Raw genomic sequence first — 16,200 nt, forward strand, 5'->3', positions numbered from 1 at the left:
GGCATTCAAGCCAGGAGTGGAAACCTGGTGCTCTCTGCCTGATGCCAGATGCAACTCCAATCAGTCCCGTCCATTAGGGACAATGGTCAAAGCTAAAGGAGCTCTAACAATGTCCAGCTCTAAGCCGATGTCTTGCTTTCAAATGCATTTGAAACCAATTAATATGGTTCCCTTTGCAGTGCGGTTCCCCAATGGCTGGCTCCTACATCTGTGCAACACATGGATGTCTGCCTCAGCTCGATAGGATGACCCAGAGAGACGTGGCCCATAAGAATCCCACAACCAGGCAGTCCAACAGGATCGAGAACTCTATCAGAGCCAAGGCCAGGCTTCTCATGCAGCCTTCCTGTGCCGAAACCACAAGCAACAAGCAGCAAAGCAACACTGGATGAAAGCACCTGCTCCCTAAAGGTCCATGTTCAAAAATACTAAATGGTGAAGCCAGGAAACATCTCCGCATTCCCAACAGCCAATGAGAAATACGTATTACACGATGTAACAGTTCCCTTGCTAGTGCTTCCCCTCCAAAAGGACTTCTGAAGTGACGTCCCCCTCTCCATGGTCTTGGTGTGACCCAAGAGGCAGTCAAGGGGAGCAGATTTGCAATCGCATCTGTGCCACAACTATATCTTCTTTAGACTGTGTGCCTGCCACAGTAAAGGCAAAAAGGTAAAGGACCCCTGGACGGTTAAGTCCAGTCAAAGGTGACTACGGGGTTACGGCACTCAACTCGCTGGCATTTGTCCGCAGACAGCTTTCCGGGTCATGTGGCCAGCATGACTAAACCGTTTCTTGTGCAGCGGGACATTGTGACAAAAACCAGAGTGCACAGAAACACCATTTACCTTCCCGCCTCAGTGGTATCTATTTATCTACTTGCACTGGCATGCTTTCGAAGTGCTAGATTGGCAAGAGCTGGGACAGAGCGATGGGAGCTCACTCTGTTACAGGGATTCGAACTGCTGACCTTCTGATCAACAAGCCCAAGAGGCTCACTCCGGCACCACCGTGAAAGAGAGGGAGGCTGGGGAGGGGACATTGTTTCAGTTGCTCCATCTAGTTGTTGCTATAATGCTTCCCTGTGTCCTCAAAGGTTGTCCTTCACCTCTTCCCTGATTCTTTCTTCATTCCAGGGCAGACATACAGATAGTCTCGCCTTCAGTTCTCTTTTCTGCTACCTTTCTCCAAAAGCTCCAAAGCTGCTTCCAATTCCTATTTCTCTTCACTTGCTTGCATGGAGCTATTTCTCAGGCAAGTATCACTGTGACCTTTCAGGGAGGCTATTCCTGCCATCCCCTTCTGACTACTTAGGCCAGCAGCACAGCCACCATGGGTCTGCTACGGCAGGGGGCTTCCGCACTCAGATCAACTTCCGATGATTTCTATCAGATTTGTGCAAGAAAAGAGCTCAGTGACAAAAAGATGGGACACCGCCAGGGGTGGCTTCATATCTTGCCATTAAGCAGGGCCTAGGATACAGGATCAGTGCACAGAAATACAATGAAGTTTGCCAGGGAGTGAGAATTCAAAAAGCAGGGCATTGTCTTGCTGAAGGCTGCAAGGCATACAATGGTCCTTCTGTGCATTGCTGGGAAGTCACCATGTTCTTTTGGTCAGGAGATCTTTGCTTTGCAAGTCATCCATCACAACCGCACAGTAACCCTGAATTATGGGAAGCCAGGTCCTCCATGGAGGAGACAATTAATGGCCAAAAGAAACACATTTAAATATCCGGTTGACGGACTGTGTATAAAATGTGTCTTTAAATCTGTGTCTGTGGTTTGGGGTATTGCTCGAGAGTGTGTGTATATGTGTGTGTGTGCATGTGGTGATTTTTAAAAGCGTTCACTAGTGTTTAAAAATTATCTTATTAGGAAAGGAAAAGCAGTACTTCCATTTAAGGTAAAGGTAAAGGGACCCCTGACCATTAGGTCCAGTCGTGACCGACTCTGGGGTTGCGGCGCTCATCTCGCTTTACTGGCCGAGGGAGCCGGCGTACAGCTTCCGGGTCATGTGGCCAGCATGACTAAGCCGCTTCTGGCGAACCAGAGCAACGCACGGAAACGCCGTTTACCTTCCCGCTGGAGCGGTACCTATTTATCTACTTGCACTGGTGTGCTTTCAAACTGCTAGGTTGGCAGGTGCTGGGACCGAGCAGCGGGAGCGCACCCCGCCACGGGGATTCGAACCGCCGACCTTTCGATCGGCAAGTCCTAGGCGCTGAGGCTTTAACCCACAGCGCCACCCGCGTCCCTAATGTTCCCCTTAGTGGTATTTAAACTGCTTTTTGCAGGCATGAAATGTACCTTTATGGTCCAAAAGAGAGATGTTCCTATCTAAGGAGATTGGATTTCAACCTCAGTGTTTCAGAGAGATACAGATAACTGGTTTTGATCTAAAATTAACTGTTTAAAAGACATACATGAAGGCTGCATTCCTAAATTGGGTGGGTGGTGCCAGTAAAAAGTGAAGCCAGATCAACTACTTTACCCAAAGCCCTGCTGGGCTCCTGCAGGAAGGGCAGAGAAGGGAGAAGGGAGCAATATTCTTAGAATCATAGAATCATAGAAGAGTTGGAAGAGACCACAAGGGCCATCGAGTCCAACCCCCTGCCAAGCAGGAAACACCATCAGAGCACTCCTGACATATGGTTGTCAAGCCTCTGCTTAAAGACCTCCAAAGGAGGAGACTCCACCACACTCCTTGGCAGCAAATTCCACTGTCAAACAGCTCTTACTGTCAGGAAGTTCCTCCTAATGTTTAGGTGGAATCTTCTTTCTTGTAGTTTGGATTCATTGCTCCGTGTCCGCTTCTCTGGAGCAGCAGAAAATAACCTTTCTCCCTCCTCTATTACATACATTAATGAAAAAAAATGCTACCGCTGCTACTACTTCACAGATCTTGTGAAGAACCTCGTTGTCATTTTTGCAGAAGCCTTATACACGCAAGGCAAATAAATATCACTCTTGCTGAAGACTGCAGGATTAACATTTTTTAAAAAAATGCAAATTGAAATTGCAACACCCCACCCCAAACAACAACACAAGCTTCCATTTCGCCCATTGTGAGGCATGATAATTGAGGCCGGTGGTGTTTGCTCTTGCACAGTTTCTGTTTTTGTTTGCTTGTTTTCGTTTCAATTAGATGTGTGGGTATAAAACATCTGCATGCATACCGCCTATGCAGCATACTGCATGCATGGAAAATTGAGGAGGAATGTTTGGGTGTAAGAACAGAGAAGTACAGCCAAGCCCCACCCGCATCTGGAAGCCTGCAGCCAGGTTTATTTGGAAAACTCCAGATTAGAACACACATGTCTAACTTTGCTGCACATTCTGTTTTCCTAGGGTACCTGCCTGCCTAGGCAAAACTGGAACATAAGAAGCTGCCTTATTTTGGGGCAGACCATCGCTCCATGTTGCTCAGCAATTGTGTAACCAGTGACTAACAACCAGGGTTGCAGGAAGGGAATATTCCCAGCTCTAACTGGAGATGCCAGGGCTACTCTGCCAATGAGCATCAAATCTGCCTTAGATCAAGGTACCTAATGAAGTGTGGGCTTTGCATTCCAAGCTGCTTTCCTAGGCCAGGATTTTATGGCTTCTTGATATTTCTGCAGAGCTAGAGATGTAAATTTCAATGGTAATTTGTTGGCTGCAGTGGCACAAACAGTTACGCATATACACATATCTATTCCAAACATGGAACTGCCCTGTACAGAAGTGCCAGGTGTTCATCAGAGCACCTGCAGAGGGTTGGGTTGTGGCCTTGAATGCAACAGAAGGAAATACGTCAGGATGTCTGCATCTGCAGTTGTATAGATGACAACTAGACTATGCAGTAAAACAGGTTTCTGGGCTCAAAAACAGAGACTGTGCGTTCCCTAGTGACACACGCTTAGTTCTCTTACCACTGAGCCAGTAATGTTCTGAAATATCAGTCCGGATGTAATGGTGGTCTTGTGACGAACCCAAAGAACGTGTTAAAGCAGTGTCTTTGCCAAGGAAATCAGAGGCCGTTCCAGAGTACAGATATTCATCTACAAATGGAAAACAAACAGAAACACATTATTTAGGATTAAGGTATGCAGACAGTGGTTGCTCTTATTTTGTAGACAATCTCAAAAGAGGCATGTAGGCCTGTGATCTCAGAACCATTGCAAATGTTGTTGTTTTTTCTCCTCCCTGGAGCCAAAAACTTTACTTTCATTTTTAAAAAACCAACCTGCCTAGATTGCTCAGTTACTCCAGCATTCCAGTGGGCAGCCAAATGCTCAAAGCTGGAGAGTGGAGGGGATGGCCTTCCATTGTAGGTCCCTTGAATCTGAAATTTAGAGGAGCAAGTGGCAGTTGCAACAAAATGTTGCAGTGTGCCATTCCATCAGCCATGCCCCTTCTCCATTCCAGTCTGCTTCGCGCCCCACAGCTCCCCAAAACCCAGCCACATTCTGCACTCTGTGGCAGCTAGGCACACTCGGATCACACTATTGGGATGTTTCAGGAGTTTCTCCCACTTAATAGACTTTTTAAAAAAAAGATTTGCAGAAGCATGTAAGATTTACATGCTTTTGCAAATCTCAGGGCTCCACTTAACCTGTGGGTGCTTTGTTCACGTGTGTGGTGCTGTTTTGTTCCAGCCTTTCTCAACCTGTGGGTCCCCAGATGTTGTTGAACTACAACTCCCATCACCCCTAGCTAGCAAGGCCAGAGCTCAGGGATGATGGGAGTTGTAGTCTAACAACATCTGGGGGAAATCAAGGGCAAATCAGACATTGAAGGAACGTTGCCATTTCCGTATCCAGAGGTTCTGTTCAGACAGCATTCCGAATCCATCTACAAATTCACTTGCATCAGCTGATACTGAAAACCAGGAGCAGCACTTTAAAGCAGAAGACTTGTGAGCTTTTTAATTATTGCATCAAGTGACAGGAAGACAGACAGCCCTCCGTTCAATAGCTGTGAGCTTGTTACACTATCCAAAACATGATTTGCATGCAGTATTCCTACCAAGCAAATCCTCTGTCTCTGCTTATTTTTCTATATGCATTTGACCTCATTGTTTTCAAATTATTCCAACACCGTTTGACATCTGTGGACACCTGAGATTACCAACTTCCGTACGCACTGTCTATAATAGCTGAACAAACAACTTCAAAACACTTTTTTTAAAAAATCAATGTGAAAATGTCCAAATCCTTGATTTAGGGCCAAACCAGATGTGATTGTAAACATGTGGCTGACATACAAAGCACTAGCTGTGCATTTTATCTCCCCTTCCCCATGCAATATTTAACAAAACTTATCTGGTCCTGTACCCTTCTCTGCGACTGGAGGCGATGATATGGAGAGGGGAGGAAGAATGCAGAATGTCAGAGCGCAAGGCAAACTCTTCCAGATAGTATAGAAAGGAAGAGGGGGGGAGATCGCCAGAGGCTGTTTTCAGCATCAGTCATGGTTTTAGCATTACATCTAATGGTGTCTATAGAAATTTGATAAAACAAAGTATGCTTTATGTGTATACAGTCTGCTTATTATTATTATTATTATTATTATTATTATTAAAAACAAACAGAAGAGTGTGTTTTTTAATTTCCCCATTTTCAGATGACACAAGTCCTTTGTGCAGTGATCACAACACATTCTGAAAGGTAGGAGTCGTGATGAAGAATGAATGGTGTAATTAATGTCTGCTAACTGACAGACATGCTCAGTGACTGATAAAAGGGTTAAAAGAAACAGCCCATCTTGCTTTAACCTCTGGTGACAAGGACCTTTCAGCACTTGGCTTGTTCTTTGATCTCCTGCATGCCTGTTAGCTCCTATGAAGAGCATGGAGATTGTGGATTGTTAGAAGACAGAGAACATGGAACAGTGAAATAACAGTGGCATACGTAAGAAGCGATGTGCTTGCGTGCATCAGTTAAGTTGTTTGGGTGCACTTTGTCAAGCGAGTTTCCAAAAAAGGGATAATGTTCATTTAAGTCATTTCCAGATTTATTTCCATTTTGCACCATTACAGTGTCCTTCCCTTTCAAACGTTGGCTCACACATCAGCTTTTCTCCGTGTGATTCTTCCAAAGGATTCCTAGGTGCCATTGCTGCCAAACTTCCCCTAAAGGGCATCTGAAGTGACTGCAGGAGTTCAGTCTCAGATAAAACAGCTGAGGGCACTCCAAGGAAAGCCCAAAGAGATTCATTAAGAGAGAAAAGTCTCTCTCTCTCTCTCTCTCTCTCTCTCTCTCTCTCTCTCTCTCGTGTGTGTGTGTGTGTGTGTGTGTGTAGGGAGCAGGAAGAAGACCCTCTCTAGTTGCAGATTTCACAGAGAAACATATACAATCAACAACAATTGGAAGCCATTTCTACAGTCCCTGTAGACACATCCACCATGTTCATTGGGGAAAAACTGAAGGTACCGTTAATAGTTGTATAGAAGATTTGAATTTGAGGAGATACAGTTTTGTCATAGAATCATAGTGCAATCCCGTGCAATGCTGGAATCTCAGCTAAAGCAGACATGACAGATGGCCATCCAACCTCTGCTTATAAACCTCCAAGGAAGGAGAATCCACAACCTCCCAAGGGAGTCTGTTCCACTATCAAACAGCTCTTACTATCAGAAAGTTCTTCCTGATGTTTGCTGGAATCTCCTTTCTTGTAACTTGAAGCCATTGGTCTGAGTCCTACCCTCCAGAGCAGGAGAGGAAAAAAGTGTGTTCCCTCTTCCACGTGACAGCCCTTGAGATATTTGAAGATGCCTATCATATCTCCTCTCAGTCTCCTCCAGGGCCATCTTTAGCAGATGCGGCGCTGGGGTGCAAATATCCACCCAGCACCCCCAAATTAACACGGATAGTGGGGGGGGGCAAGCTGCCCACTGCCAGCCATATAGTTGGTTGGGCGCAGCTTCCATGCAAAGCCTCTGCAGGGATCGCTCTCCTCCCATGGAGGCTTGGGAAGCAAGCTGCATGCCCGCCAGACATATGGTTGACGGGGCGCAGCTGGTGGGCATGCAGGGAAACGGGAGGCCACCGGCAAAGCCGCGCAGCTCCCCCACTCACTGGGGCGCCCCTGAGAGGCCGGCACCCTGGCACAATGCACCACTATGGGAAAGACGGCTCTGGTCTCCTCTCGTCCAGGCTAAACACTCCCAATCATTCCTCATAAGGCTTGGTTTCCAGACCCTTGTTCATGTTGGTTGCCCTCCTTTGCACACGTTCCAGCTTGTCAACATCCTTGTGGCGCCCAGAACAGGTGTGGTCTGACCAAGGCAGAATATTACTTCCCTTGATTGGGACACTACATTTCTGTTGATACAGCCACTGTTCCTTGGGATTCCATCTTCTTCCATGAAGTCTCTAAGAAGGGGACACATTGCTGACTGTCTCCCTGTGTTCTCCATCCTTCAAATCTTCAGAAAGGGTAGGGATCCTTGCCCATGACAATCCACCCCTCTTCCCCTTTGCATCTGGCCCCTGCAAGCTGTGTCCATGCGTGTGCCTCAGAAGAGCGGGCATGATGAATGAAGACAGCAAAATCAGGAACCAGCCCATTCATCCTGGGCCCTGCCTCTAAACAATGTATTTGCCAAGGAGCCTCTCTTGTTCTTGCCACTCCTGCGGTAAGCTTTCCCACATAGAAAGAGCTGGAGATTAAAGGCTGCCTTTGCTCTTTGGCACTGCCACATTGGAGTCTGCTTTAAGTTGCTCCAAGTCTAAGTGGTGGCAGAAAGCTGCTGCACCAATTCCATCTAAAGCATGAGAGCCTGCCTTTCCAAATGTTTGTGGCGATGTGGAGAAAGCGGAGCAAACCACACCATGAGCCACTGCACAATAATAAAACAGTTGCCATGCAGAGAGCTTTTGATTTCAGCTGGCCTGGCCTAGGATATGATGATTCTGTACCCAAATCCTGGCACAGAATGAGCCCTGTTTCCCACCCTTTGCTGGTGGTACAGAAGCAGTGGATTTTCAATGGCTCCTGAGCGGAAGCTTGAACTGAAAGCTGTCAGTTTCCCTGGCCAACCCCAAAGTGCTCAGATCACCTGCCAATCAAGGGAGAAGGAGCAGATGTTACACCACAATTCTCATCTGACCTGAAGGGGGCTAAAGCCTTACCATGGCTGTGTGCAGAAAGTGGACAGAAGATCATACAGGATTTCTGGATCTCAATTATCCGGTAACAAAAAAACCATAGTACCAGGAATTCCAATGAGGAAGAATGCTGTTGCCCTCAAGTTCTGCTTGCGGTCTTCCCATAGGCATCTGGTAGGGTCTTATGCTAGGGATGATGGGCCTTTGACCTGATTCAACAGGTCATGTTATGTTCTCATGCCTATTTTTAATTGACTGATCAATGGACAAGTTGCATATCTCTGAGCCTTGATGTTCCCCTGCTCTAAAATGAAACTTTATGTTTAAGAGTGCTGGCGCAACTTGTTCATTAAGACTGTTTATCATTATTGTTAATTATTATTATCTCTTGGCTGCCTTTGGGAAAATGGTTTCTCTCTCAACTGCAGTGATTCTCACCTGTAAAATATCTGCATTGATGGTTGCCTTTGACCAGGTTGTTGCGCATTCCTCCTGCCTATTTTTCACATTTTCTTTGAATCCCTTCCCTGCTGTAACTCAGATGTAGATTTGTACTGATATAGGAAGGTGATCCCTGGGTATGGCTCATGGGGTGCCTGACATAGTTGGTTCAGTTCTCTAAACTGCCAGTTTCCATCTGGCTCCACCTCCCTTCGCTTAAATCTTGCCTTGGTTGGTAAGGTAAAGGTAAAGGTACCCCTGCCCGTACGGGCCAGTCGTGTCCGACTCTAGGGTTGCATGCTCATCTCGCTCAAGAGGCCGTGAGCCGGCGCTGTCCAAAGACACTTCCGGGTCACGTGGCCAGCGTGACGAAGCTGCCGCTGGCAAGCCAGCACCAGCGCAGCACACGGAAACGCCGTTTACCTTCCCACTATAAAACGGTACCTATTTATCTACTTGCACGTAAGAGTGCTTTTGAACTGCTAGGTGGGCAGGAGCTGGGACTGAACGACGGGAGCTCACCCCGCCGCGGGGATTCAAACCACCGACCATACGATCAGCAAGTCCTAGGCACTGAGGTTTTACCCACAGCGCCACCCGCGTCTCTTGGTTGGTAGGTGTCCTTAAAAACCCACCTCCCTGGAGTCTCTGGCCACAGGGTTTGCAATTTGAGCCCTGGGCACTTGGACACATCCTAAAAGTGGACTCTGTTCGTAGAACAGATTCATTGTTAGATATATTAAGCTTCCACCAACTCAGCTATTGATGCACCCTCTCCTTGTGACATTTCAAAGGTGCAGCAATGTTTCTTAGAACATTGCTTAATTCTGTAATAAATCATTGCCTTTGTATCAAAGAAAAGGGAGACTAGGGGAATTTTCCAAGCTGTCTTTAAAGAATGCTTTAGGGTCATTTAAAAGAGGTAAAACATTCCAAGACAGACAAGTCCTATTGTTGCTGTTTTTTAATAATGGAAGTCTGGGACCTCAGCAGGGTCAGGCAATAGGAATCATCAATCTCGTTATCCGAGAATAAAGGGTGAACATTAGTCATATTCTTTTTATAAATACACTGTGACCAATCCTTCAAAGAAACTTCTCTTTTGGCACAAGTCAGAATGCCAGGGTGGATCTCTCTTATCTTCTGTAAGGCATACAACTTGATGGACAAGTAATGGAAATGTGGAGGTGCTCAGAAACAATAACTGTGACAAAGATAGCCAAAGTACATGCAGAAACAGAGGAATTAGTCTTACAGTGCATGACAGCGAGTATCTGACTCTACTCAAAGCTACGATTCAAAGGCAGGAAGAAGACTGGGCGGTATTGTACATTCATGTCATGTCTTACAGTGCAAGTTTAATCATGTCTACTCAGAAGTAGGTCCTATTCCTTTCAGTGACTTCATTACTTCCAGGTAAGTGGGGCTAGGTTAGCAGCCATTTTTGTAAACATGGTTGTGTTGAAATTTCTCAGAAAAACGATTTTCTGACCAAATCCTTCATTCCACAATGTGAGCTAAAAAGGGTTTCATTCTACATTGAGGGAGCCAAAATACCTCAGAGGAAGAAAATATCAGCCCCCCCAATCTATTTGACAAATTCCCACTCACCCTAATTGTGCCACCTACAAATAGAGTAGAGAATTTGGGGGAGTTGTTTTCACTCAGCCCTAGTAAGAAACAGGTCTTTCTGCAAGTGAATGTGTGTCCCTTAGGGCTTGTCCACACTTTACTTTTGCTCGCTTCCAGGCACAGGTCCATGCTTTGAAGCTCCGAGTAATTTCTATTTTCTTTCTTTCTTTTTTGCCCTGGAGCTTTTCTCATGAAAACCCTCTCTTTAAAGCTGGAGCGCGAAAAATGGCAAATCTGGTTTTCCTTGGATTGCTGGTTGCTCCAGTTCAGCTTTGAAGAGCGGGTTTTCATGGAGACTGCTCTGGAGGCGGAAAAGAGTACTCAGAAATGGAGCTTTACAGCATGGCCTGTGCCTGGAAAGCGATGAGGAAAGGTCAGGGTGGAGAAGCCCAGAGAGAAATGCATACACAAATACGGCATAAATGAAGGAGCTTGAAAAACTGGCTATGTTGATTATGACAGGCATGTTCTTAAAATACATTCAAATACATGGGATGGGAGGTGGCATTGTGGTCTAAACCACTGAGCCTCTTGGGCTTGCCAAGCGGAAGGTCAGCGGTTCGAATCCCCAAGACGGGGTGAGCTCATATTGCTCTGTCCCAGCTTCTGCCTGTTGAATGGTTTCTTTAAATGTAAAGGTTCATCATTGTTCCACCCAATGTGTATGTCTTTAAGGGGCCAGAGCAAGGGCCAGAGTAAGATAACGAGACCCAGCTTTACAGCTGTGAAGCATAGCAGGTGCTGCTGAGTTGTATTTGATTAAGGTGTGTCAGCATTTGGGTGTAGTATATAAGGAGCAGCACCTAGCTCTCCCATTACCCTGGGGGATGGGTTGGTGGTTGGGTCTGGTTTGGTTGTTAATGTACTTAGTGTAAAAGGAGTTTTTGTTTTTCTTATTAAAACCTAGTTTAAGTTATTTTTGAGTCCTTTACTTTTTAATGCATGGTCTCCCCAGCAAGCTCTCTGCAGCGTTACCATACTGCAAACAGCCAACATCTTTGGTTATGGGCCCAGCTGCTGAGTGGATGACTGCATATTTTTGGACTCTGAGAAAGGTTTGAAAACTCCTTCTCCTGTTAGCGTAGTTCTGTGGGTCTGGAAGAGTTCCAGAATGGTTGACCGGGTTCCTGAAGCTGAGAAGGCTCTGGTCTTCCCACAGCTAACAGATGAGAACTATAGTTTATGGTCTTTTCGGGTGGAGGTGCTTTTGACCTCTAGAGAAGTATGGACCTATGTAACTGATGACCCTCCTGACCCTGTGACTAATGCTTGGTCGAAAGGAGATGCAAAAGCCAGGGCGATAATTAATTTGGCAGTCAGTGACCAGCAAGTAGTCTATATAAGAAATAAGAAAACTGCCAAAGAAATGTGGGACAGTCTTGCAGCAGTGCATGTTAGAAAAGAGTCAGCATCTGCATTGACATTTTTCAAGCAGTTGTACCAGACGAAGTTGCAGCCTGGTGGTGATTTGGCAGCACACTTGAGATGTCTGGAGGCAATACGCGGCGAATTAATTCGAAGGGACATGGACATACCTGATATTCAGTATGTTTTTATCATTCTATGTTCCCTTAATGAGGACTTTGATGGTATAGCTAGCCAGATATCTGCTGTTCCACCAGCACAATTAACTGTGGAAGGGGTAACGGCAAGATTAATGGGCGAGTTGGATAGAAGGGAGGCTTGTGCCATAAGCACTCCTATTTCCAGAAAGAATGAGGAACGCCATATGCAAACCTGTGGTGATACAACTGCATTTAAAGCTGCAAAGCGTTGTTGGTTCTGCAATAAACAAGGACATTTTGCAAAGGACTGCAGATCCAAAAGAAAGCAAAGTACTCCCAAGCCTGTTTCTGTTCGTCAGTCACGGTTGTCAGCCCAGCAGCCGACATCGTATAGTAGAGACAGAAACGAGCCGCGAGTTTTCCATGCTAGGACAACAGATCGTAAAAGACTTAAACGTGCCAAGTGGAAGTCTTTTGTTGTGGACTCAGGAGCATCTCAGCATATTTGCAACGATCGAAGCTTGTTTATTTCTTTCGAAGAGGAAATTGGTAATGTACATTTAGCCAATTCACAAGTCTTGCAGTCGCTTGGCAGGGGTACTGTTAAACTTGACTCTTTAAACATTACAATAGCGAACTGCATTTACTGCCCGTCAGTGGACAATTTATTATCAGTAAGGTGTTTTGCTCGTCAAGGCATAACTGTGCGTTTCTTAAAGTCAATGTGTGAGTTTTTCAAAGGGAACAAACGTCTATTATATGCCCGGGAATCTGATGGTTTATATAGACTGTATTTTCGCACCTACTCCCAATCGCCTATAAATTGCAGAGCAGCACAGTCAAGCCAGGGGTTGAGGAATGTAAGGCCACATTCCGGGTGTGTCCATGAGGCGCACAGAATTCTGGGACACCTGAATTTTGCTGATGTAATTAAGACAAAGAATATTGTTAATGGCCTCAACTTAAAACCATGTAAATTCTTTATGCAATGTCTATCCTGTTGCAAGAATAAGATTAAGGTTGCACGCAAGGGTAGGTGCTCAGATAGGAAAGTAAATGAGCCATTTGAGCGTGTACATTGTGATTTAGTTGGGCCACTCCCACCATCATTAGGAGGTTCTAAGTACTGGCTTACTCTGATAGACCAGTATAGTAGATATTGTTGGACTTACGCAATAGCTGAGAAGTCCCAAGCATTTGAGAAGTACAAAGTTTTTTGCAACTGGGTAAAAACGCACTTTAACAAATCAATTAAGAACCTGTTTTCTGACCGGGGTGGAGAATTTGTTTCTGAGGATTTTGAGAAATTCCTGGAAGCGCAGGGGACTACTCATGAGTTATCTTGCCCCCGAAGTCCCTGGCAAAATGGGCTTGTTGAAGTTGTGCAGCGTGACCTACAGGCAGGGGTTAAAACGTATCTACACGATGCTAATCTGCCCAAAGACTTTTGGGCTGAAGCGCTTAATGCGTTTTGTTATGTTAGAAATCGCAGTTATCATTCTGGTTTAGATGTCACCCCCTATGAGAAGCTGTTTAAAAAACGCCCTAATCTGAAATACCTACGCATTTGGGGTTCAGATGTAATTATGCATTATCCCGCTAAGCAGAAATTGGGTGAACGTAGTGTCCAGGGGAAATTAATGGGCTACCAGCAGGGGGCGTACAGAATTTACATACCAGCAACTGGCAAATTTCATATTACCAGAAGCATGATACAAACTGTAAATTGGAATGGAGTTGCTGTCTTCCAAGATACTGATGGTATAGATAATACTGAGGAAGAAGAGGAAGAAGAAGCAGCAGCAGGAAATGGTGCTTCTGAATTAATGGAAAAAGACAAAAAGTCTGTTGAATCTGATTTGTTTGATGATTTAAAGTCACAGGCACCCAAGGGGAGGTTAGATTCTCTTGAGTTTTCTGATCGTGAGCTTAGCCTACAGGCATCTCTTCAATCTGACAATGATTTACAACCTGAAACTAGTGGTTCACTTAGTCCCATTAAGTCTGAGGAGTCTGACTCTCCTTCCGGACTGAGACGTTCAGATAGAAAGAGACAGAAGCCACAACGTTTTGCAGATGAACATTTTAATACTGTGTATGCCAATAAGGCAGTTTTTGAGCCAAAAACCTACAATGATGTTCAGAAATTACCTAAGCAACAAGCTGCAAATTGGTATAAAGCTATGAACTCTGAGTTAGCTTCTTTAAAAGAGCATAACACTTGGTCTCTTGTACCACAAACCCCAGATATGAGACTTATTGATTCAAAATGGGTTTATAGAGTTAAAATGAATGACAAAAATGAAGTTGTAAGGTACAAAGCAAGATTAGTTGCTGGGGTTTTCAACAAATTCTAGGCGAAGATTATGATTTGTGTTATTCACCAAGTGTAAAATATGAAACAGTTAAGCTTTTGTTAAAAGATGCATCACAATGTGGAAAAGCCCACTAAGCAATGTTTCTCTGCTCTTAAGAGAGTGGTAATGTATCTTAAACATACCAAACATTATAGGTTGCAGTTTACAACATGTATTGACAAAGGTTTTGAAATTTTCTGCGATGCATCTCATGCAGTGGAACAAAATAATTGCAGGGGTGTGTCTCGTATGGTGTTTTGTTATAACGGTTGTCCATTTGAATGGAAGTCCCAGACACAAACCATTATTTGTCTCTCCACAACAGAGAGTGAATTATGTGCATGCGTTCAGGCCACTCGTGATGTAGAATGGTATCTGCAAGTATTTGCAGACCTACAGATGCAAGTAACACTACCAGTAAAAGTTTACCTTGATTCCCAGAGCGGACTTGCTATCCTGTGTTCAGAGACCAATACGCAGCGCACTAGAGTCTTAAGGTTACGTTTACAGTTTGTAAAGAAACTAATTGCTGACGAAATGATTGTATTTGAATATGTTCCAGGTGATAATCAAATTGCAGACATTTTTACAAAAGCACTTCCGAAGGTTACACATGAAAAACATGTACAAAGTATGCTTTATGTTTTTGTTCCACAATGATGAACCGCAGGGGAAATGTTGAATGGTTTCTTTAAATGTAAAGGTTCATCATTGTTCCACCCAATGTGTATGTCTTTAAGGGGCCAGAGCAAGGGCCAGAGTAAGATAACGAGACCCAGCTTTACAGCTGTGAAGCATAGCAGGTGCTGCTGAGTTGTATTTGATTAAGGTGTGTCAGCATTTGGGTGTAGTATATAAGGAGCAGCACCTAGCTCTCCCATTACCCTGGGGGATGGGTTGGTGGTTGGGTCTGGTTTGGTTGTTAATGTACTTAGTGTAAAAGGAGTTTTTGTTTTTCTTATTAAAACCTAGTTTAAGTTATTTTTGAGTCCTTTACTTTTTAATGCATGGTCTCCCCAGCAAGCTCTCTGCAGCGTTACCATACTGCAAACAGCCAACACTGCCAACCTAGCAGTTCGAAAGTACACCAGTGCAAGTAGATAAACAGGTACCACTGTGCTGGGAAGGTAGACAGCATTTCCATGCACTCTGGCTTCTGTCACAGTGTCCTGTTGCACCAGAAGCATTTTAGTCATGCTGGCCACATGACCCAGAAAAGCTGTCTGAAGACAAAAACCAGCTCCCTCAGCCTGAAGCAAGATGAGCACCGCACCCCATTGACTGGACTTAACCATCCACGGGTGCTTTACCTTTTACCTTTTTTTTTTAACTTCAAATAAATTGGATAATTGTTCCATATGATGCTGCATAGTATTGCTCTAGCTCAGAGTTGACTGGAAGCAGGTCATAATAACCATAGAAGAGTGTAGGATATACAGGCTGATATAACCAACATGCTTACCGTATTTTTCGCCCTATAGGACGCACTTTTTCCCCTCCAAAAATGAAGGGGAAATGTGTGTGCGTCCTATGGGGCGAATGCAGGCTTTCGCTGAAGCCTGCTTCTCCCCGTCGCCAGCCCCGCAAACTTGGGGGACAGCGGGAGGCGCAGTGCACCTTTCCTGCTGTCCCCCGACTTGGTTAGAAGGCTGGAGGGGGGCTTCCCCCTCCTCCAGCCCCGCAAGCTCCCAGAGCCATGCCAAAGCTGCACGCAGCTTCGGCATCGCTCTGGGTCCCGTTCTGGGGGCTGGGGAAGCTCGGGCTTCCCCCTCCTCCAGCCCCGCAAGCTCCCAGAGCCATGCCAAAGCTGCACGCAGCTTCGGCATTGCTCTGGGTCCCGTTCTGGGGGCTGGCGTCGGGGGAAGCTCAGGCGCGGGGCTGGGGCGGGAAAATATATTTTTTTCCCTTTATTCCCCCCCCCCCAAAATCTAGGTGCGTCCTATGGGCCGGTGCATCCTATAGGGCGAAAAATACGGTAACTCTAATTAATGCATAAGGGGTTAAGACCATAGAGTAAGCTGTCCTGCCAGGCTAGGTCACCCCCCTACCTTGGGAGGAAGGGCTACCAAACTCTTGGTTCTCCCAGTCCACCATGTGAACCCTACCAGCAAAGAGGTCTAAACTGGAGTGCACGGCTTAAGTAAGCCATTTTTATATTTCAATACAAATAATTTTA

At 45.4% G+C, this 16,200-nt stretch overlaps 1 protein-coding gene across 1 annotated transcript in view; it reads right to left on the reverse strand.

The window, feature by feature from the left end:
* Window positions 1-16,200, reverse strand: part of SEMA3D (semaphorin 3D) — a 192,611-nt gene that overhangs the window by 87,512 nt on the left and 88,899 nt on the right. The window contains exon 7 of the mRNA XM_053387700.1: window positions 3,911-4,039. Within this exon, the coding sequence (XP_053243675.1) occupies window positions 3,911-4,039 (129 nt within the window). The remainder of the gene's footprint in view (window positions 1-3,910; window positions 4,040-16,200) is intronic.

The sequence above is a fragment of the Podarcis raffonei genome, chromosome 5, assembly GCF_027172205.1.
Source record: "Podarcis raffonei isolate rPodRaf1 chromosome 5, rPodRaf1.pri, whole genome shotgun sequence".
Lineage (NCBI taxonomy): Eukaryota > Metazoa > Chordata > Lepidosauria > Squamata > Lacertidae > Podarcis > Podarcis raffonei.